General features: G+C 61.3%; 2 protein-coding genes and 2 long non-coding RNA genes across 4 annotated transcripts; all 4 read left to right on the forward strand.

The window, feature by feature from the left end:
* Positions 1–210: 210 nt before the first annotated feature.
* LOC142825913 (uncharacterized) lies at positions 211–3,279 on the forward strand. The gene is made up of 6 exons (XM_075918075.1): positions 211–314; positions 529–956; positions 1,248–1,351; positions 1,664–1,786; positions 2,339–2,406; positions 2,812–3,279. The coding sequence occupies exons 2-6, from the start codon at positions 530–532 to the stop codon at positions 3,275–3,277; spliced, it is 1,188 nt and encodes a 395-aa protein (XP_075774190.1). The 5' UTR covers positions 211–314; position 529; the 3' UTR covers positions 3,278–3,279.
* A 144-nt stretch (positions 3,280–3,423) lies between these two features.
* LOC142825903 (uncharacterized) lies at positions 3,424–4,379 on the forward strand. Its single transcript, XR_012900228.1, has 3 exons — positions 3,424–3,553; positions 3,932–4,067; positions 4,297–4,379. It is a non-coding gene; the product is annotated as an uncharacterized LOC142825903 (long non-coding RNA).
* A 13,030-nt stretch (positions 4,380–17,409) lies between these two features.
* LOC142825916 (uncharacterized) lies at positions 17,410–20,478 on the forward strand. Its single transcript, XM_075918078.1, has 6 exons — positions 17,410–17,513; positions 17,728–18,155; positions 18,448–18,551; positions 18,864–18,986; positions 19,539–19,606; positions 20,011–20,478. Exons 2-6 carry the CDS (start codon positions 17,729–17,731, stop codon positions 20,474–20,476), a joined length of 1,188 nt encoding a protein of 395 aa, XP_075774193.1. The 5' UTR covers positions 17,410–17,513; position 17,728; the 3' UTR covers positions 20,477–20,478.
* A 150-nt stretch (positions 20,479–20,628) lies between these two features.
* Positions 20,629–21,603, forward strand: LOC142825907 (uncharacterized). The gene is made up of 3 exons (XR_012900232.1): positions 20,629–20,758; positions 21,142–21,277; positions 21,507–21,603. It is a non-coding gene; the product is annotated as an uncharacterized LOC142825907 (long non-coding RNA).
* Positions 21,604–21,977: the final 374 nt, after the last annotated feature.

Raw genomic sequence — 21,977 nt, forward strand, 5'->3', positions numbered from 1 at the left:
CAGGGAGTGGGGGGGACCCCTAGGAATGGCTCCAACTTCCCAGAGGGGTGGCCAGAGGCAGGACATTTGCCTGGCAGGGTGAGGTGGGGGGGGCAGTGACCTCACAGGGGCTTTGGGCAGCCCTCAGCAGATCAGGCAAAGGGCAGGTGGGGAGGTGGTGACCTCACAGAGGAACCCACATCTCAGGCTGAGAAAAGGGGGGGGCGGGCCCAGGGGACTTTGGAGACCCCCGGTTGCTTTAGCTCTGGTGCGTCTCCTGCTCACAGTTGCTTTGTCCTCTGTGAGTTCCACATCCGGACAGCGTTTTGCAGAAGGTAAGAGCCCCCAGGGGTTTGGATCCTGCCCGGGGCCGGCTGGGTTCCAGGCAGGCCCAGCCCTCGGTCAAGGGCCAGAAGTGCCTGTGCAAGACGGAGCCGATAAGCAAGGGGCCATTTGGGGGCTGGGGGCAGTCGCTCTGGGGCGCTGGAACCCCTGGATTTCGCTCTGCAGGCTGCGCCCCAAGCTCCCCTTTGCTCCCCTCATTTGCAGCATGGCCAAACACATCAGGCTGTGGTTCCGGAAAGCCCTGAAGATGGCCCCAGGGCCGGTGGGAAGCAGCTCCTCCGTCCCCGCGGGCGGGGATGCTGAATCCCACCAGCTCGGGGCGACTCGCCCACCGGCCAGGCCCCTCCGGACCTGGCTCCAGAGGCGGCTGGGAAGGCGGGACCCAGCCCAGCGGGGAAGCCGGGTAGGGTGGCTCTGGGGCCTCCTCTGTGGAGAGAAACACCTGCCCCAGGAGCCCAGCCCCCATTACCACCAGGGGGCATCGCCCTGCCCGGCCCCCGGGGACCTGCCAGTCTCCGGGAGCCCCCAGCCTCTCCGCACCAGCCCCTGCAGCTGTGGGTCCAGCTCAGTGAGCAGCAGCGCCTGGGCCTCCAGCTGCAGCCGGGCCACCTCCTGCAGCCGCTCAGACCCAGGTGAGGGGCCGTGAACATGCTGGGCCCAGGGGCTCACCCAGTACACGGGGGGGGAGGGGCAGCCCCAGTGTCTGCCCCGCAGCCAGGGCAATGGATGGGGGCGGGAGCTGCTGCTTGGCTCTCTTGTTCCTGGTGGGGGCTCTGCTGAGGGCGTTGGCAGATGTGAGGGTGGAAGGGGGATGGGTCCCTGCGAGGGGCGTGTGGGGCCCAACCTGCCCTGGGTCCCTGACATGGGGGCGCGTGACCCCTGCTGGCCGCTGGAGTCACCCTGGTCCCTTCCCTCCCGCACAGAGCCCCCCTGCGCCTCGGCGGAGCTCTGCCAGGAGCGGATGGACTCCCGGGTGGAGGAAGGGGCCATCTATGATATTGAAGAGCAGCTCCACACCCGGGACACGGTAGGAACCTTCTCCACACGGGGGGGACCCGAGATTGTCCGGCCCCTTCCCAGCACATCCCCCCCTCCGGGAGGGGCTTGTCCCTGGGGATCCCCCTGGGGCCCCTTCTCCTGCATGACCTGGGCCCCCCAAACTGAGGTCTCTTGTCATGCACCAGCTGGGCCCCCACAAGCCTGAGGCAGCAGTTGGGGGGGGAGTGTGGGTGCTTGGACAACCGGCAGCTCCCACCTCCACTCCTGGGAGGCCTGAGCCCTGCAGCTGTCCGTGGGGGGCAGGCAGGCCCCAGGCTCACAGACTCTCTCTGGGGTGCAGAGCCCAGCCGCCCTGCAGCGGTTCCTCCTGGCCGTCCCCCCCGCCTGCCTCGCCGCCCTCCAAAGGGGCGAGGACACCCTGGCGCCGCGCTGCTGCAAGGACACCATGATGGCCAGGATCGTGGTGAGCGAGTGGCGGCGGCCGGGAGGAGGGGAGGGGATACGTGGGGTGGACAGGGGTCTGCCTGGGCCATGGCGGCGGGTGGGGGTGCTGGAAATGGGATGGGTGGGGCCAGGAGTGCTGGAGGGGGAGGGGGAGGTGGACATGGGGAGGGTGGGTGGGGATGCTGGAGGAGGGAGGGACACAGAAATGGGGCAGGTCTGGGGTGCTGGACAGGGAGGGGGATTCGGAACAGGGAGGGGTCTCCCCGGGCCATGGGGGGGGAGCTGGAAGGTTAGCAGAGCGGGCTGCTGAGGATGCGCCTGGGGAGCAGGGATGAGGAGGTTCAGAGGCTGGTCACCAGGGCAGTGAGGGGCAGGAGACGGCCTGGGGACAAGGATTGAGCTGGTCCCGGTTTGGGAGGGGGGTGCTGGGAGAGGCCCTGTGCCAGGCAGGGGGGCTACAGGCCAGCAGGAGGCAGTGGGGTTGGATCCTGCTGGGTGGGGGCGCTGGCCGTGTGAGCGTCTCTTGGGGGCCCCAGCCTCACAAGCCCCTTTGTCTCCTTGGGTCTCACAGGAGATCATGGAGGACTCCCCCCCCCCACTGGTCTTGGCCGACTGCCTCAACGCCGCCTGCAGCCTCAGGTACCGACCCCCCCCCCCCCCCGCCGACTCCCCCCCAGAGCAGATCCCCTGACCAGGGAGTGGGAAAGTCTCTGTCTCCTGGGCTATGTCTAGACTGCAAGCCTCTTTCGAAAGAGAGCACCCAGTGAGTCTGGATGCTCTCTTTCGAAGAAGCCCTAGTTACATTCAAGAACGCCTTCGTTCGAAAGAAGCACTTTCCAAAGCAGGCGTTCTTCCTCGTGAAATGAGGTTTACCGCCGTGGAAAGAAAAGCCGCGTTCTTTCGATTTAATTTCGAAAGAACGCGACTGCAGTCTAGACGCAGGTGATGTTTTTTCGGAAAAAGGCTACTTTTCCCGAAAAACCCCCTGAGTCTGGACACAGCCCTGCTGCTGAATTAACAGTCTCTGCCCCTCTCTCCTGCCAGCACCTTGCAGCCTCCCCTACAGGCCCAGCTCCTGAACCCCCTGCTGAGGGCGGCCGTGGGACAGACTGTGTCTGGGGACTGGCAGCAGGAGCCCATCCACACGCAGGTACGTCCCTCCGGGCCCTGCTCCCGGGCTGGGCTGGAGCTCCAGAGAGGAGTGGGGGTGGGGGCAGAGGGAGAGAAGAAGCTGCAGGTTTGGATCCTTCCCTCCAGGTTTCCCGTTGCTCTCCCTGGGGGCCCGTCCCTTCCATGCCCAGCCTGGGCTCCTCCCTGCTCTGCGAGGCGGCTCAGACCCTGCTCAAGGCTGCACCCCGGGGCCAGCGGGTGGCCTGGATTCCCCAACCCCCCTCTGACCCAGGGCTCCCCCTTGTCTTGCAGCAGTTCATCCGGGCCCTTCCCGTCGACCTCCAGGCCCTACTGGCAAGCCTCCTCGCCGAGTCCCCAGACACCGCCAGGCTGCAGCTGATCATGGAGGTGAGCCCCGTGGGGGGGACGGGGCCATTGTCCCTGCTTCCTCGGGGGGCCGAGAGAGGAGCTGTGTCAGTGGCTGGGGGGGGGCACAGTCTGAGAGGAGCCCCAGGCTCTGCCCAGAACCGGCGCCTCCCTACGGGTCCTGACCTGCCTCTTTCCCCCCCAGCACCTGAGCCCGTGGCTGGAGTCCCGCCTGCCCCAGGAGCGAGCCAGGGCCCTTGGCAGCACCACGGCCCTGCTGGGAGTCGCCACCACCCTCCCGGGGTTTGAGGTAAGTGACCTCGGAGCCGGGGGGTCTGGGGCTGCAGGGCGCGGGGCTGGGAGCGTCCCCGGGAGGCAGAGCTGGGAATGGGCCGGGAATGGGCCGCGTTCTCCTTTCCCCGGGGAGGGGCGACCCTGGGCCTTTCCGGGGGGCACCTGGGCCCCAGACTGGGGAGTGGCCGTCAGTGGATCCCCTTGTTCCACCCCCGGAGTGACCCTTCAGTCGGGGCCATTGCTCAGGGTTGTCTCCTCGCAAGGCCGGCCCCGCCCCGCCCCGCCCCGGGAGGTGTCTCTGTCCGTCCCCGAGCTCAGAACCGCCTCGGCGGCCGTTAGCATGGGACGTGCAGCCCCAGGATGCTGAGGGACCCCCCCTCTTCTCTCCCCTCAGAACTCCGCCGACTGGCCGAGGATGGGTCACCACGTGGCCCAGCTGGGCCTTTTTATTTCGGACCCATCCGAAGACGTCAGCCGGCTGGCCCGGAAGGGGGTGCACAGCCTGTACCGCCTCCTCCTGCACCACAGGGGTAAGGAAGCCAGCCGGGACCTGGGCCCCAGGGACACCCTGAGGGTGCCGGCGGCGGGGGGAGGGGACCCAGCCCTTTTCCCCCAGACTGGCCCAAGGGGGGATGCGTCCCTCTGTGTTCCCCTTCTGCCCCCTGTGCCCCTCCATTTGCCCAGGGATGCCTGCAGGGACCCGTGGGAGGGGAAGGGCTCAGACCTGCCAGCAGAATCACCCTGGTTTGTCTCTTGCAGGCCTCAACATCCACCAGGCAGAGGACCTGTGGTGCAGGCACTACTATAAGGAGAGATGGGTCCTGGCGCATAGCAACACTGTCAGGGTGGGAGAGGTAAGGACGCGCTGCCAGGGCAGGGCAGGGCTCGGGGGTGGGGCTGGCTGGGGCCCTCGTGCGGGTAGGACGCGGGGTGGGAAGCGGGGAGTCGCTGATCGAATGGTCGATGCATTTTCCCTCGACTATTCGAGCCGTGGACAGGGCGGCGCTGCCCCTTTGTGACGCTGTCCCGGCGTTTCAAAGGGGCGGCGCTTCCGAGGGGCAGCGCCGCACCTTGCCCCGGATCTCCCATAGAAGGGGAAGCAGGGCGGGGGGGGGGCAACACTTTTTGATGGAGGTCGCTCCAAGATGTTGGCCAGTGGCCTAGGGCTGCTCTGTTGTGCGGAGGGGGGTGAGGTCTGGGAGGGTCTTGGGGGCAGGAGGAAGGTGTGACCTGGGGCAGGGGTTAGGGTGCAGGGTGAGGAGAGCGTCTGGGTGCAGGGTCTGGAAGGGAGTTTGCAGAAGGAGGAAGCTGTTTTAGCCCCAGGAGTTGGGGCCGGGCTCTGGGCCGTCAGCTGAAACCTCCCGTGCTCTTGATTTCAGGTCTTTGGGCAGCTCTTCACCCCAGAGCAGGAGAACTGCTTTTTAGACAAGGCTCTGCTCGCTGCCCGCTCCCCCCTGAGGCGCCCCAGCCAGGCCGGGCTGGTCCTGGCCCACGCCCTGCATGGGCAGGCCCATCAGCTCCTGGGATACATGGTGAGCAGCCGGAGCAGATGCAGGAGAGTGGGGCAGGGCCAGGGTCTCCTTCCCATCCCCTCAGGGAGTCCCCCGCCCCTTTCCTCATGCTGCCCCCACCCCACGTCCCTGCTGGGTGGGTCAGAAGCTCACCCTGCGGGCCTGACGGGGGGCGACCAGAGAGCAGAACAAGTCTCAGCGCAGGGGGGAGGAGGGTGGAAATGCTGGGGGGGCCCAGTACCCCTGAGTCCCCAGGGATGAATGTGACGGATTCTGCTTCCCTTGCAGCAGGAAGACAGCCAGTGAGAGCACAAGGAGCTGAGGAGCCAGCAGCTGCGTCCCCCTCCCCCCAACCCTCCCAATTGTATAGAATGTATTTAAATTCTGATTAAATAACGTTTCAAAAAACATTTGGATCAGGCTTTGTCAATAATTTTTAATGGGGGGGGGCATTTTGGCAAGTGGTCAAGGGCCACATTTCTACCGAGGAGTTTGGGGTCTGGGACGGGGCGGTTGGGTGCAGAAGAGAGCTGAGGGTAGGAGCCTGGGTGCGCACCGTCCATTGCATCATCACGCGGCGCCATTGTGCTAGTGCTGGAGCTTGGGTGACTGGTTTAATTCGAATGTTTACACAGATTAGGTGTTTTAACTTTAGGAAACTTCATTTTAAATAAGGTAAAATGTTAATTTCTGTCTACCACAAAGGGTTTCAAAGTTTTCTTTATTAAAGGCAGGGATGAGGAACCTTTTTTGTCTCCAGGGCCACTGACCCCCAGAAAAACCAGTTGGGGACCACACACGAGAAAAGCAAAATACAAAAACCCTTCTTCCAAAACCCACAAGCCTCACTGAGATGGCCCCCAACTGGGACACCTCACTGCTCTGGCGCTTCAGCCCCACTGGGGTGAGGGGAAGGGACAGGGAGGACTGAGGTTCGGGGATCCCTCATTTTTGGCCCCCCCTCAGATTGAGAGGGACCCGCAAATGCCACTCTCCCTGGAACCCAGGAGAGTTAATCTGTGCTGGGGCTGGAGTGCCAGGGGAGTGAGATGTCTCAGTCGGGGCCACATTCGTGAGGCTTGGGGGGGTGGAGGCGCCAGGGACGCATTCAGATAGAGCAGGGGAGCCGGCAGGGACCCTGAGAGGAGAAGTGGGAGTGAGAGCCCAGCCGGGGAGACACAAGGAAACCAGAGTCAGTCTAGTATCTCTCAGGCAGCTGGGGTAGACACCCCCCACCCCACACCCCAGCCTCCTGTTGGATCCTCCTCCCACAGTTAACTGCCTCTGAGTCTGCACCCAAACTCCCATCGCTGCCCTGAACCTGTCCCAGAGCCTGCAACCCGCAGCCTCTCCCGCGCCCCACTCCCCAGCCATCCTGCACCGTAACCCCAGCCTCAGGCCAGCGAACCTGAGTGAGGGTGGGGGAGCCCAAGCAGCAGAGGGAGGGGGGAGTGGAATGAGTGGGGGCGTGGCCTCAGAACAGGGGCAGGGGTAGGTGCGGGGAAGGGGGCGGGGCAATGGTAGTGGCCTCTAATGCCCACACCCCTCCCTTCGGCATCGCTTATGTCCCATGTCCGCCCCCTCCTGAGCCCACAGCCGGTGCCAAGGCCTCGTGCCCAGGGCGGGGTCGCCCCTGTGAGCTGCCAGCCATACTGGGGAGAGGCGAGAGGGTCTGGGCTGCTGTGTCCGTTGCTGGCTCCTGTCAGGCCTTTGCACCGAGTCCTGGTGCAGCCTGAGCAAACCTGGGTCCTTCCCTGCTCCTCCAACACCACCTGGGCAAAGGGAGGAGAGTCCCCAACAGCCTCTGTCACTTCGGCCTCCTGTCGGGGGAACATGCCCCCTGCAGCATGATCCCCTGTAGATCTAGCCCTCTGGGCACTCACACAAGGTCTCTACCCGGCAGCTGCTCTGTGCCTAGTGCTGGCACTGCAGAGCCATTTGCCACTTTGCACCCGACTGTCACCAGGTCCTTTCCATTTGCAGGGCCGGCCACATCTCCTGCCTCCTAGGCCATTGGCTGCACCCTCGTCTCGCTCCTCCTGGTGTCTGTATCCGTCATCACCTTGGTGCTGGAGAGATGGGGCCTGCCCCAGCCTGCCGGGCTGCAAGGGACTCCTGTTGGGAGCAGCTGCATGGGAACCAGAGGCCCAAGAATGGGAGAACCCTATTGACCCGCTGTGAGCAGGAGACGGGGGTGGGGAGGGGGCTGGGGAGGTACCTGCACTCAGCTCTGAATGGGGGCTGGGGAGACACAGACACTGCTGATGATTGCTGCACTGTGGGCCCCTGGGTTACAGTCTATGCCCAGGCAGCTCCTCCAGTCACTGCCTGTCACATTACTGGATCTTGAGGGGAGCAGCCAGATCACTGCTGCACCCATAGGTGGGGGTGTTGGCCCCAGAAAATGGTAGAAAAGGGGGCCATGTGGGGTGCTGAATAGAAGCTTATTATCTGATAGTCCTATGTAAGCTATTTATGTGGTTGTATAACGTCTGTGTGTGTAGTTAGGAATCTGTAGTCTGTGTGGATCCTGAATATTTCTCTGCATGTGCTTGAGCATTGGGCAGAGCCCGGCCTGTGGACATGCTAATTAGCGAGGCCCTGTGGGACAATGGCACTGAATGGGCCAAGGACACACCTAAAGCATGAGGGCGGACACCTAAGAGCGGCCAGCAGAGAGAGGCTGAGGACCAGGTGATCTCCTGCAGCCAAGAAGAGGCCAGGAAGGAGGGATAAATAGGCCATGTGGTCGATGCCATCTTGGTTCTCAGCTCAGCACTTCATCCCAGAGGCAGCATTGCAGGGATCGAAGAGCCTGGAAGACCTGTGAACCCATCCTGACCCTAGGATGTGCAACAAGAACTCTTAAACCAGCAGCTGTAACATCTCTGCTAGAGGCTGCATCGAGAACTGGGAGATTCGGTGCATGTAACATACTATTCCTTTAACAACCTTACTCTCATGCTTTTCTTTATTGTAATAATAAACCTTTAGGTGTTAGATGCTAAAGGATTGGCTCAGCATGATTTGTGGGTAAGATCCAGAGGGTAAATTGACCAGGGATCTGTGGCTGGTTTCTTGGGACCAGACAGAACTTGTTCGGGGTAGGTGGGATTGGGTGCTAGGACCCCCACCGGTGTATGAGGCCCGGGGCCATCGGGGGCATGGCTATTGCTGGGGTGCCGGAGGGGTTTTGCTCGTGAGGCTTCAGGCAGGCAGCTGAAGCGCTCTGTGGGACTGGTTTGTGGCCTGTGTGGAGAGGTCACCAGTCTGGGGGCTGTAAGGAGCCCCGGATTTGAGCAATTCGCCCTGAGCAGACGCCCTCAGCTGTGCCCAGACACGGCCCGGTCCGTCACACTGCCCCTCAGCCTGCAGGCCTCTCCTCGCTCTCAGCCAGGCCAAGGGCTGAGCCCTGCTGTGGCCTGCCCCAGCCAGCCAGCCAGCCCAGCTCCTCCTCCTGCACAAACAGTCCCGCCTGCTCCTTTAGCAAAGCAGAGCGGGCTGGTTGTGGAACTTCTGGGAGACTGAGGTTCAAGTCCCAGGTCTGCTGCAGAGCCCTTGGCCCTGCCACTCCCCTGAGTGGGCCTCAGCTCCCGTCTGTGAATCGGGGACACTGATTCTAACTCATCTAAGGGGAGAATTTTCAAAGCCCTAAGGGAGTTGGGAGCACAAGTGTGTGACTGTGCTTTGTGCCCACTGCTTGGTGCTCCTAAATCCCCCAGGTGCTTAGCTTGGGAGCTTTTCCGGGCAGGGGCTGCGGCTAGGGTTGCCAGGTGTCCCGTTTGAACCGGACAGTCCAGTATTTGAGCTTTCTGTCCAGGAGATAAATTGAGAAAATCTCTCAATTTTCTAAATAAGATGTACTCTAGGTTGTGATGCAATGGCAAGTATGACTGGTATTTTTATTGACCATCTGGCAACCCTGGCTGCGGCTGTCTCTCACTACTCTGGTGTGGACAAAGCACTGCAGTCATCCCGGGACAACGCCCCCAGAGACGCTCTCCCTCTGGGGCAGGGTCCTTTAATGCTTTTCACACTGACATAGGCTACGGGACAGCCCCTTGGACACGGGCATGAGTGTCCCCGCGGGGCGGTATCCCCCGGACGCTGCGCAATGCAGAGAAGAGGGGTGAGTCCTGGGGGATTGGTGGGACAAGAGACGTTCCGTTATTTTAACCCCACCCGCTATAAAGCAGCAAAACCCTGGGTCCAGGTACTCAAAAGTGCAGGGCTCTGCTTCTGCGGGATTAGCCGCCCCTTCTCGGCTGGGAACACGCAGGCGAAGCATCAAAGGGCTCCCACCCCACTGAGATGGTGACTGCATGTCTCGGGAAGGGAAGAATCCAGCCATGGGGAGGGGAGGGATCCCCTCTGGCACTGACAGAGAGGCCCAGAGACATGCAGAAGGAAAGTTCGGGAGGGAGGGGGCAGAGATACCAGGTAGGGAGGAGGACGGAGGTGCAGCTAACTCTGGTACTCGTGACACCCAGACCCCATCTCTCCCCACCTCCTTGGACCCAGGCAGCACCTGCTCCTTATTGTCTCCTCTCCCATTGACTGCCGCCCTCCTCACCACCAGGTCTCCCAAAGGTTCCTCTCCCCAAATGTTTCCCACTCCCCTCCCACTGTTCCTCCCTCCCAAATCCCTGGGGTCCTGTCAAACAAACGTCTCTTCCTCCCTCCTGTCCCTGGCACCTCCATGTCCTGTAGCCTGGCCCCCCTCCCTTTACTCCATCCTTCACCAACCCTTCCAGCTCCTTGAGTTCCATTTCTTCCAGCCTCCACCCCAACTCCCTACATCTGCATCTCCACCCCAGCCCTGCCTCCCAGCCCCGCCTCTTAGCCCCCGGCCCCAAACCTTCCCTTCCCTGGTTCTTCCCTCCCCAAATTGCCTGTTCTGGTTATTTCTAGGCCAGGGGTGAAGCAGGAGCCATTCTGCTGGGCACTCTGCAAACACAGAACAAGGACAGTCCCAGCCCCACACATCTGGCCCTTGAAGAACAAACCCAGAGGCAGAGGGACCTGGACAGACGGGATGGTGGGGGGCAATTTCCCTCAGCAGCTTGGGCTGTCCTGGCAGAATGGTGTCTCAGTCTCCTAGGAGATCACGGTAGTGGGAACCAACTGTCCATGATGTGCTAGACAAGGGCGATAGGAAGCCGCTCTGGGGTGCCCCACTAAGCCTGGCGGGCTGGGGGCGGGGCTTTGGGTGCTGTCAGCACGCTGGGCTGCACAGCCACAGTGTACTCCAGGGATCTGGTGGCCAAGTAGTGTAGTGGCTGCACTCCCAGTCCCCTGCCCTGAGCCTCCAAACACCCCCCCCCACCTACCCCTGACTCCTGCACCACAATCCCTGCACTGCGCCCCCCCTCACTCCTGGACTCCCTGCCCTGAGCTCCCCACACCCATACACTCCCCAGCCCCTGTCCCGAGCTCCACCATACCCCTGCCCTGAGCTCCCCATCCTCCCACACTCCCCACCCCCTGCCCTGAGCTCCCCCACATCCTCACACTCCTCATCCCCAACCCTGAGCTCCCCATACTCCCACATTCCCCATCCCACTGGTCACCAGGTCCTGATGAAATGCATCCCAGGATACTCAAGGAGCTGATAGAGGAGCTATCTGAGCCTTTAGCTATGATTTTTGAAAAATCATGGCAGACAGGGGAGATTCCAGAAGACTGGAAAAGGGCAAATATTGTGCCCATCTATAAAAAGGGGAATAAGAGCAACCCAGGAAACTACAGACCGGTCAGTTTAACGTCTGTCCCAGGGAAGATAATGGAGCAGGTAATTAAGGAAATCATATGCAAACACTTGGAAGGTAATAAAGTGATAGGGAATAGCCAGCATGGGTTTGTGAAGAACAAGTCATGCCAAACTAATCTGATAGCTTTCTTTGATAGGATAACGAGCCTTGTGGATAAGGGAGAAGCGGTGGATGTCATATACCTAGACTTTAGTAAGGCATTTGATACGGTCTCGCATGATATTCTTATTGATAAACTAGGCAAATATAACTTAGGGTATGTCTACACTAGAAAGTTAGTTCGAACTAACGGACGTTAGTTCGAACTAACTTTCCTATGCGCTACACTAGCGCTCCGCTAGTTCGAATTTGAATCGAACTAGCGGAGCGCTTAGTTCGAACTAGGTAAACCTCATTTTACGAGGACTAACGCCTAGTTCGAACTAGCTAGTTCGAACTAAGGGCTGTGTAGCCCTTTAGTTCGAACTAGTGGGAGGCTAGCCCTCCCCAGGTTTCCCTGGTGGCCACTCTGGCCAACACCAGGGAAACTCTATGCCCCCCTCCCGGCCCCGGACCCCTTAAAGGGGCACGGGCTGGCTACGGTGCCCGTGCCAGGTGCAAGCCTGCCAGCACCCAGCTAGCAGACCCTGCACCTGGCACGGCACAGAGCCACCCACCCGATGCCCCCCAGCCCACCCCCTCTTGCCGGGACCAGGCTGGCGGCTCCCGGGAGCTTGCCCTGGACCGCAAGAGGCGGGCACCTTCCTGGGCTAGTGCGGACATCGTGGACCTCGTCCACGATCTCCGCACTAGGCACAGGAAAGTGGCCGTCTAGGGCAGGAGAGCTGCCAGCCTGGCCACCCAGGACCAGGTGTGCATGAAAATCAAGGGGGTCCACTGAGACCCCCGACACTGAGCCCTGAGCTTACAATGGCCGTACTGGGTCAGACCAAAGGTCCATCTAGCCCAGTAGCCTGTCTGCCAACAGCGGCCAACCCTAGGGACCCTGGAGGGGATGGACCGAAGACAATGACCAAGCCATTTGTCTCGTGCCATCCCTCTCCAGCCTTCCACAAACTTTGGGCAGGGACACCACTCCTACCCTCTGGCTAATAGGACTCCATGGACCCAACCTCCATCACTTTATCTCACTTCCCTTTCAACTCTGTTCTAGTTCTAGCCTTCACAGCCTCCTGCAGCAAGGAGTTCCACAGGTTAACTCTTTGCTTTGTCAAGAACAACAACTTTCTCTTACTAGTTTCAAGCCTGCTACCCATTCCTTTCCTTTGGTGTCCTCTAGTCCTTCTTTATGGGAACTCAGGAAGAACTTTTCTGAATGCACCCTCTCCACCCAAATCCTGCTTTTAGAGACCTCTATCCTGTCCCCGCTCCATCTCCTCTTTTCTCTGTAGCCTCTCTTCATCTGGGACCTGTTCCCAACCCCTGATCATGTTAGTTGCCCTCCCCTCTCCCAGCCTTTCTCTTCCCCTCTCCCACCTCCTTTTCCCAGTCTCCCCCAGTTTTGTTCAATAAAGACAGAGTCAATGTTGGAAGAAACGTTATCTTTATTTTGTACATCAATAAGAAGGGGGGCTAGGGAAGGGCAAGTGGAAGGAGGTGAGGGAGGAATGGGGTACGAGCCCCCGATGGGGAGGACTGGGCTGGCTCTGCGGGCTTCTGGGGGTGGAAGCTCTCCTGCAGCCCCCCAATTACTCCCTCTCCCCAGATGGCAGCCTGCGGCAAGTGCAGCCGGGCTGATGGCCGAGTGGTGTGATGTGCCCAGTGTGGGCACTCAGGGCACTCCAAGCCAGAACTTCTTTGCAAGCGGGGCACCCCTTAGAACTGTGTGTCCGGGGTGGGGGTCGGGACCCTTTAAGCGCAGCCCTCGGCTAGCCTGAGACAGCATCTCCATGCTCTAAGTCCTCCTTTTATGCCCTGCCGGCACTGCTTCCGGCCATCATTAAGCCCTGTTCAGAGTCCACTCAATGTGGACTTACTAGTTCGAACTAGCAAAACGCTAGTTCGAACTAGTTTTTAGTTCTAGATGCGTTAGTTCGAACTAGCTTAGTTCGAATTAACTAATTCGAACTAAGTTAGTTCGAACTAGCGCTGTAGTGTAGACGTACCCTTAGATAGGGCCACGATAAGGTGGGTGCATAATTGGTTGGATAACCGTAGTCAGAGAGTTGTTGTTAACGGTTCTAAATCCTGCTGGAAAGGGATAACAAGTGGAGTTCCTCAAGGGTCTGTTTTGGGACCCGTACTGTTCAATATCTTCATCAATGATGTAGATATTGGGATAGAGAGTACGCTTATTAAGTTTGCAGATGATACCAAACTGGGTGGGGTTGCAACTTCTTTGGAGGAGAGGGACATAATTCAAAATGACCTTAGCAAGTTAGGGAAATGGTCAGAGGTAAACAGGATGAGGTTTAATAAAGAGAAATGCAAAGTGCTCCACTTAGGAAGGAACAATCAGTTCCATACATACAAGATGGGAAGCGACTGTCTAGGAAGGAGCATGGTGGAAAGAGATCTAGGGGTCATAGTGGACCACGAGTTGAATATGAGTCAACAGTGTGATGCTGTTGCAAAAAAAGCAAATATGATTCTAGGTTGTATCAACAGGTGTGTTGTAAGCAAAACTCGTGAAGTTGTGGTACCGCCCCAGGGTCAGGAGCATGTCAGGTCTCTTCAGACATGCATGTGCCTATTGGGCCACGGCCCCTGGGTGTCACGCAGCTGGAGCGTGGCATGGCATGTGCTTGCACGTGCACAGGTGTCTGTGTGATCCGTGGGAGGCATGGCCCACGTGCGCGGTCCCTGGTCTCCCTCCCGCCTCCTCCCCCGAACTACTTAATTCGAACTACTTCCCCGGTACGGTCTCCCTGGATGACCCTGCCGACTCCAGTGCTGGAACTCCTTGTGGTGGCCCCTCCGGTGTGCCCAGGTCAGGGCCCTCCAGTCCCGGCTCGCTGCCTCCCGGGCTGGCACGGACCGCCCCGCCCCCCAAGAGTCGGTCGAGGGCAGGGAAGTAGGGGCAGGTGGCAGCCCCTGCTGCGGCGCCGCCCCTGGTGGCCCTGGCGTACGCCTGCCGCAGCTGTTTTACTTTCAGGTGCACCAGCTCCTGGGTGGCCTGTGTCCCTTTCGGGCCATGGCGGCCGCTATGCGCCCGTAGACGGCCACGTTCCTCCTCCTAGTACAGAGATCATGGACGCTGGGGGCCTGCCCCCAAACCTCAATGAGGTCCATGACCTCCACACTAGACCAGGAGGGTGCGCGCCATCTACGGCCCCTGGCTGGCCCCTGGGTGCTGGGGGACTGGGCGGGGGGACGGCTCGCTGGCACTGGCTGCCTGGCTCATCCTGCAGCCCCTGGTTCGGGGCAGAGACTGCTGGCAGGGCTGGCTCTGGCAAGTGCCGTCTGGCCAGAGTCTACCCCTTTAAGGGCCCCAGGGCTGGGGAGAGGAGAGGAGTTTTCCTGGTTTGGCCCAGAGCAGCCACCAGGGGAACCTGGGGAGGGCTGGCCTCCAGCTACTTCGAATTAAGTGGCTACACAGCCCTTAATTCCAACTACTGAATTCGAATTTGGCGTTACTCCTGGTAGAATGAGGTTTACCTAGTTCGAATTAAGTCCAAACTAGCGGTTTGTATGTGTAGCACCTATGAAAGTTACTTCCAACTAACGGCTGTTAGTTCGAATTAACTTTGTAGGGTAGACATACCCATAGTTCCTATACAACTAACAGCTAATGGGTAGTCTCCAGTAGTTTAAATCTTGGGGCATTTGGAAAAGGAGGGGGAGCTCCATGTGTGCGGGGTGTATTGTTGCCCTCTGCTGGATGGACTGTAAATGCTTTCTGTATGTATCATATGCCCTATAGTGCTAACAGTTAATGGAGAGTCTCCTCTAGCTCACACCTGGCATTTTCTAAAGTAATATATGTGTGTGTATGTGCGAGAAAGAGCAAGAGCCTGGGGGCTCCCTCATGTCTCCTCCCCATCCTGATCTGCTTGGCTTAAGTGCAGGAAAGAAGAAGTAGTGAGCTTTGTGTTTTTGACATCAGGTGGAAGCAGGGGAATGGAGGAGTAGTGGGAACAAGAGCACTTGGCTTCTTTTCCTGCAGACCGAGAGGGGTGGGGACTGGGTTGAGCTATATAAATCAGATGCCGCTCCATGCCTCAGTTTCCCCCTTCATACAATGCCGATGACACAGAGAATGTTTGTAAAGTGCCCTGTTGTTAGCTCATGGGGCAGAGGGGGAAACTCGGTCTCAGAAGCAGACTGGGGGGAGGTAAAACCCTACCTAGGCAGCGCTGGTTCCACTACGTCACGCTGCCAGACCGGTCTGAGTGGGTCCCTCTCTTGGCTGCTCCTCCCCCCAGGAGGAGTGGGTTCCTCTCCATCGGCTGCAGGAACCAGCATTTCAAGGTCTTTGCCAATGGGCAGCCGTTCTGCAATTCAGCTCTGCCGCGGCTTCCAGCAGATCGATACACTGGAGATCGATGGTGCCGTGGTCGGGTCCTGTGCCCAGTTCTGAGCCCGACCGGTGCCGCTGCCCAGACGGAGATGAGTGGCACACACACGACACCCCCCTACGGCCGCCCTCGCAGACCCAATAAACCTCTCCCTTTCGCAGAACGACTCTGCTCCTGCGTGGTTCTGGGGCTACTTGGGTGTGTGTCCTAGACCCCCTTTCTGCTCACCGCAGATAGAGACTCCTCTGCAGGTAGAGCTGAGTGCGACGCCTGCACTGGGATGGCGTATTGGGATAATGTACTGACAGCTCCTCTGCGCCACCCCCCCTTTTCCTGCCGCTGCAACATCAAATTAACCTTCCTGGTCTGCCCCCGTCCTCCCTCCGGTACCAGGAGACCCCACGCATGATGGGAGGGGCTGCAAACTGAGGAGCAGGCTACTGCAGGGCTGAGGGCAGCAAACCAGCCCCCAGAGCCCTGCAGGGCCTGGCCACGGGGAAGGGGAACTGATGTGAGCAGCATTTAGAGCGGGGGGGGGCTGCGGGGAGGAGGACAACGGAGCCACGAGCAGGACAGGGGGTGAGCCAGCACCAGTGAGTCTCAGGGGGTATGTCTACACTACCCCGCTAGTTCGAACTAGGGGGGTAATGTATGCATACCGAACTTGCTAATGAAGCCCGGGATTTGAATTTCCCAGGCTTCATTAGCATAAAGCCGGCGCCGCCATTTTTAAAAGCCGGCTAGTGCGAACCCCGAGCCGTGGAACGAGGAGTACAGATAGTTCAGAATGGCTACGTAGTCCGAACTATCTAGCCCGTGCCGCGTGTAGCCGCGCGGCACGGGGTTTGCACTAGCCGGCTTTTAAAAATGGCGGCGCCGGCTTTATGCTAATGAAGCCCGGGAAATTCAAATCCCGGGCTTCATTAGCAAGTTCGGTATGCATACATTACCCCCCTAGTTCGAACTAGCGGGGTAGTGTAGAAATACATACCCAGGGGGACTAGAGCCTCCAGGCCTGGCCCCCGTTGAGAGAGAAGCTCAGAGATTGGAGCTGGGGCAGCCAGGAGCCCCCCACTGCTTTGTGGGGTGCAGAACAATGACTGCTCCCGAGGGGGGAAAGGAAGGTGCCTGCACTGCAGGGCCTCCCTGGAGAGACAGTATCGGTCCCTGGCAGACAAAGGTGGAACCAGTTCCAGGGCCTGGCCAGGAAAGAGCCCAAGTCCTGGGAGAAATCAGGCTCCATGCTCAGCTGTGAGTCCGAGTCCCATAGACAAAAGCGCCCCAGGGCCGTGGTGGATTCTCCACATGTCAATGGGTCTAGTGCAGGCCAGAGGCCTTGCTGGGATGCGCTAGGGCAAAGCCCAGGGCTGGGGCCGGACGGGAGCCCGTGAGAGGCAGCGGGGCGAGTGGGAGGCTCTAACTCTTGCTCCTGGCCAGGAAGTCCAGTGCTGGGTGACACCAAGGCCACGTCTGCACTGCAGGCATTTTGCTCAAGAACAACTGTTCTTGTGCAAAAACTTGTGGCGCGTCTACACTGCACGTGAATTCTTGTGCAAGTAAATTTGCAGTAAAGCATCAGAAAAGAGGGCTTCTTGCACAGGAGTTATTCCTCTCCCCACGAGGAATAAGCCCCTTTTGTGCAAGAGCTGTTGTGCAAGAAGGCAGCGTGGACGGGCACCAGGGGCTTCTTGAGCAAGACACTTGTATGGCTAAAATGGTCATCAGAGCTTTCTTGCACAAGAAAGCGTTCACAATGCCATGGACACTCTTGTGCAAAAGCACATGGCAGGGTGGAGGTGCTCTTGCACGAGACCTTTTGCGCAAGAACTCCGGTGTGAAACAGTTCTTGTGCAAGAAGCCTGCAGTGTAGGGCAGGGAGCAGCCTATGGGGCTACTGGAGCTGCTGGCTGCAGGATGCCCAGTCAGGGAGTGGGGGGGACCCCTAGGAATGGCTCCAACTTCCCAGAGGGGTGGCCAGAGGCAGGACATTTGCCTGGCAGGGTGAGGTGGGGGGGGCAGTGACCTCACAGGGGCTTTGGGCAGCCCTCAGCAGATCAGGCAAAGGGCAGGTGGGGAGGTGGTGACCTCACAGAGGAACCCACATCTCAGGCTGAGAAAAGGGGGGGGCGGGCCCAGGGGACTTTGGAGACCCCCGGTTGCTTTAGCTCTGGTGCGTCTCCTGCTCACAGTTGCTTTGTCCTCTGTGAGTTCCACATCCGGACAGCGTTTTGCAGAAGGTAAGAGCCCCCAGGGGTTTGGATCCCGCCCGGGGCCGGCTGGGTTCCAGGCAGGCCCAGCCCTCGGTCAAGGGCCAGAAGTGCCTGTGCAAGACGGAGCCGATAAGCAAGGGGCCATTTGGGGGCTGGGGGCAGTCGCTCTGGGGCGCTGGAACCCCTGGATTTCGCTCTGCAGGCTGCGCCCCAAGCTCCCCTTTGCTCCCCTCATTTGCAGCATGGCCAAACACATCAGGCTGTGGTTCCGGAAAGCCCTGAAGATGGCCCCAGGGCCGGTGGGAAGCAGCTCCTCCGTCCCCGCGGGCGGGGATGCTGAATCCCACCAGCTCGGGGCGACTCGCCCACCGGCCAGGCCCCTCCGGACCTGGCTCCAGAGGCGGCTGGGAAGGCGGGACCCAGCCCAGCGGGGAAGCCGGGTAGGGTGGCTCTGGGGCCTCCTCTGTGGAGAGAAACACCTGCCCCAGGAGCCCAGCCCCCATTACCACCAGGGGGCATCGCCCTGCCCGGCCCCCGGGGACCTGCCAGTCTCCGGGAGCCCCCAGCCTCTCCGCACCAGCCCCTGCAGCTGTGGGTCCAGCTCAGTGAGCAGCAGCGCCTGGGCCTCCAGCTGCAGCCGGGCCACCTCCTGCAGCCGCTCAGACCCAGGTGAGGGGCCGTGAACATGCTGGGCCCAGGGGCTCACCCAGTACACGGGGGGGGGAGGGGCAGCCCCAGTGTCTGCCCCGCAGCCAGGGCAATGGATGGGGGCGGGAGCTGCTGCTTGGCTCTCTTGTTCCTGGTGGGGGCTCTGCTGAGGGCGTTGGCAGATGTGAGGGTGGAAGGGGGATGGGTCCCTGCGAGGGGCGTGTGGGGCCCAACCTGCCCTGGGTCCCTGACATGGGGGCGCGTGACCCCTGCTGGCCGCTGGAGTCACCCTGGTCCCTTCCCTCCCGCACAGAGCCCCCCTGCGCCTCGGCGGAGCTCTGCCAGGAGCGGATGGACTCCCGGGTGGAGGAAGGGGCCATCTATGATATTGAAGAGCAGCTCCACACCCGGGACACGGTAGGAACCTTCTCCACACGGGGGGGACCCGAGATTGTCCGGCCCCTTCCCAGCACGTCCCCCCCTCCGGGAGGGGCTTGTCCCTGGGGATCCCCCTGGGGCCCCTTCTCCTGCATGACCTGGGCCCCCCAAACTGAGGTCTCTTGTCATGCACCAGCTGGGCCCCCACAAGCCTGAGGCAGCAGTTGGGGGGCGAGTGTGGGTGCTTGGACAACCGGCAGCTCCCACCTCCACTCCTGGGAGGCCTGAGCCCTGCAGCTGTCCGTGGGGGGCAGGCAGGCCCCAGGCTCACAGACTCTCTCTGGGGTGCAGAGCCCAGCCGCCCTGCAGCGGTTCCTCCTGGCCGTCCCCCCCGCCTGCCTCGCCGCCCTCCAAAGGGGCGAGGACACCCTGGCGCCGCGCTGCTGCAAGGACACCATGATGGCCAGGATCGTGGTGAGCGAGTGGCGGCGGCTGGGAGGAGGGGAGGGGATATGTGGGGTGGACAGGGGTCTGCCTGGGCCATGGCGGCGGGTGGGGGTGCTGGAAATGGGATGGGTGGGGCCAGGAGTGCTGGAGGGGGAGGGGGAGGGGGACATGGGGAGGGTGGGCGGGGATGCTGGAGGAGGGAGGGACACAGAAATGGGGCAGGTCTGGGGTGCTGGACAGGGAGGGGGATTCGGAACAGGGAGGGGTCTCCCCGGGCCATGGGGGGGGAGCTGGAAGGTTAGCAGAGCGGGCTGCTGAGGATGCGCCTGGGGAGCAGGGATGAGGAGGTTCAGAGGCTGGTCACCAGGGCAGTGAGGGGCAGGAGACGGCCTGGGGACAAGGATTGAGCTGGTCCCGGTTTGGGAGGGGGGTGCTGGGAGAGGCCCTGTGCCAGGCAGGGGGGCTACAGGCCAGCAGGAGGCAGTGGGGTTGGATCCTGCAGGGTGGGGGCGCTGGCCGTGTGAGCGTCTCTTGGGGGCCCCAGCCTCACAAGCCCCTTTGTCTCCTTGGGTCTCACAGGAGATCATGGAGGACTCCCCCCCCCCACTGGTCTTGGCCGACTGCCTCAACGCCGCCTGCAGCCTCAGGTACCGACCCCCCCCCCCCCCGCCGACTCCCCCCCAGAGCAGATCCCCTGACCAGGGAGTGGGAAAGTCTCTGTCTCCTGGGCTATGTCTAGACTGCAAGCCTCTTTCGAAAGAGAGCACCCAGTGAGTCTGGATGCTCTCTTTCGAAGAAGCCCTAGTTCCATTCAAGAACGCCTTCGTTCGAAAGAAGCACTTTCCAAAGCAGGCGTTCTTCCTCGTGAAATGAGGTTTACCGCCGTGGAAAGAAAAGCCGCGTTCTTTCGATTTAATTTCGAAAGAACGCGACTGCAGTCTAGACGCAGGTGATGTTTTTTCGGAAAAAGGCTACTTTTCCCGAAAAACCCCCTGAGTCTGGACACAGCCCTGCTGCTGAATTAACAGTCTCTGCCCCTCTCTCCTGCCAGCACCTTGCAGCCTCCCCTACAGGCCCAGCTCCTGAACCCCCTGCTGAGGGCGGCCGTGGGACAGACTGTGTCTGGGGACTGGCAGCAGGAGCCCATCCACACGCAGGTACGTCCCTCCGGGCCCTGCTCCCGGGCTGGGCTGGAGCTCCAGAGAGGAGTGGGGGTGGGGGCAGAGGGAGAGAAGAAGCTGCAGGTTTGGATCCTTCCCTCCAGGTTTCCCGTTGCTCTCCCTGGGGGCCCGTCCCTTCCATGCCCAGCCTGGGCTCCTCCCTGCTCTGCGAGGCGGCTCAGACCCTGCTCAAGGCTGCACCCCGGGGCCAGCGGGTGGCCTGGATTCCCCAACCCCCCTCTGACCCAGGGCTCCCCCTTGTCTTGCAGCAGTTCATCCGGGCCCTTCCCGTCGACCTCCAGGCCCTACTGGCAAGCCTCCTCGCCGAGTCCCCAGACACCGCCAGGCTGCAGCTGATCATGGAGGTGAGCCCCGTGGGGGGGACGGGGCCATTGTCCCTGCTTCCTCGGGGGGCCGAGAGAGGAGCTGTGTCAGTGGCTGGGGGGGGGGGGGGGCACAGTCTGAGAGGAGCCCCAGGCTCTGCCCAGAACCGGCGCCTCCCTACGGGTCCTGACCTGCCTCTTTCCCCCCCAGCACCTGAGCCCGTGGCTGGAGTCCCGCCTGCCCCAGGAGCGAGCCAGGGCCCTTGGCAGCACCACGGCCCTGCTGGGAGTCGCCACCACCCTCCCGGGGTTTGAGGTAAGTGACCTCGGAGCCGGGGGGTCTGGGGCTGCAGGGAGCGGGGCTGGGAGCGTCCCCGGGAGGCAGAGCTGGGAATGGGCCGGGAATGGGCCGCGTTCTCCTTTCCCCGGGGAGGGGCGACCCTGGGCCTTTCCGGGGGGCACCTGGGCCCCAGACTGGGGAGTGGCCGTCAGTGGATCCCCTTGTTCCACCCCCGGAGTGACCCTTCAGTCGGGGCCATTGCTCAGGGCTGTCTCCTCGCAAGGCCGGCCCCGCCCCGCCCCGCCCCGCCCCGGGAGGTGTCTCTGTCCGTCCCCGAGCTCAGAACCGCCTCGGCGGCCGTTAGCATGGGACGTGCAGCCCCAGGATGCTGAGGGACCCCCCCTCTTCTCTCCCCTCAGAACTCCGCCGACTGGCCGAGGATGGGTCACCACGTGGCCCAGCTGGGCCTTTTTATTTCGGACCCATCCGAAGACGTCAGCCGGCTGGCCCGGAAGGGGGTGCACAGCCTGTACCGCCTCCTCCTGCACCACAGGGGTAAGGAAGCCAGCCGGGACCTGGGCCCCAGGGACACCCTGAGGGTGCCGGCGGCGGGGGGAGGGGACCCAGCCCTTTTCCCCCAGACTGGCCCAAGGGGGGATGCGTCCCTCTGTGTTCCCCTTCTGCCCCCTGTGCCCCTCCATTTGCCCAGGGATGCCTGCAGGGACCCGTGGGAGGGGAAGGGCTCAGACCTGCCAGCAGAATCACCCTGGTTTGTCTCTTGCAGGCCTCAACATCCACCAGGCAGAGGACCTGTGGTGCAGGCACTACTATAAGGAGAGATGGGTCCTGGCGCATAGCAACACCGTCAGGGTGGGAGAGGTAAGGACGCGCTGCCAGGGCAGGGCAGGGCTCGGGGGTGGGGCTGGCTGGGGCCCTCGTGCGGGTAGGACGCGGGGTGGGAAGCGGGGAGTCGCTGATCGAATGGTCGATGCATTTTCCCTCGACTATTCGAGCCGTGGACAGGGCGGCGCTGCCCCTTTGTGACGCTGTCCCGGCGTTTCAAAGGGGCGGCGCTTCCGAGGGGCAGCGCCGCACCTTGCCCCGGATCTCCCATAGAAGGGGAAGCAGGGCGGGGGGGGGGCAACACTTTTTGATGGAGGTCGCTCCAAGATGTTGGCCAGTGGCCTAGGGCTGCTCTGTTGTGCGGAGGGGGGTGAGGTCTGGGAGGGTCTTGGGGGCAGGAGGAAGGTGTGAC

Source organism: Pelodiscus sinensis, unplaced genomic scaffold (genome assembly GCF_049634645.1).
Source record: "Pelodiscus sinensis isolate JC-2024 unplaced genomic scaffold, ASM4963464v1 ctg93, whole genome shotgun sequence".
In the NCBI taxonomy this organism is placed as follows: Eukaryota; Metazoa; Chordata; order Testudines; family Trionychidae; genus Pelodiscus; species Pelodiscus sinensis.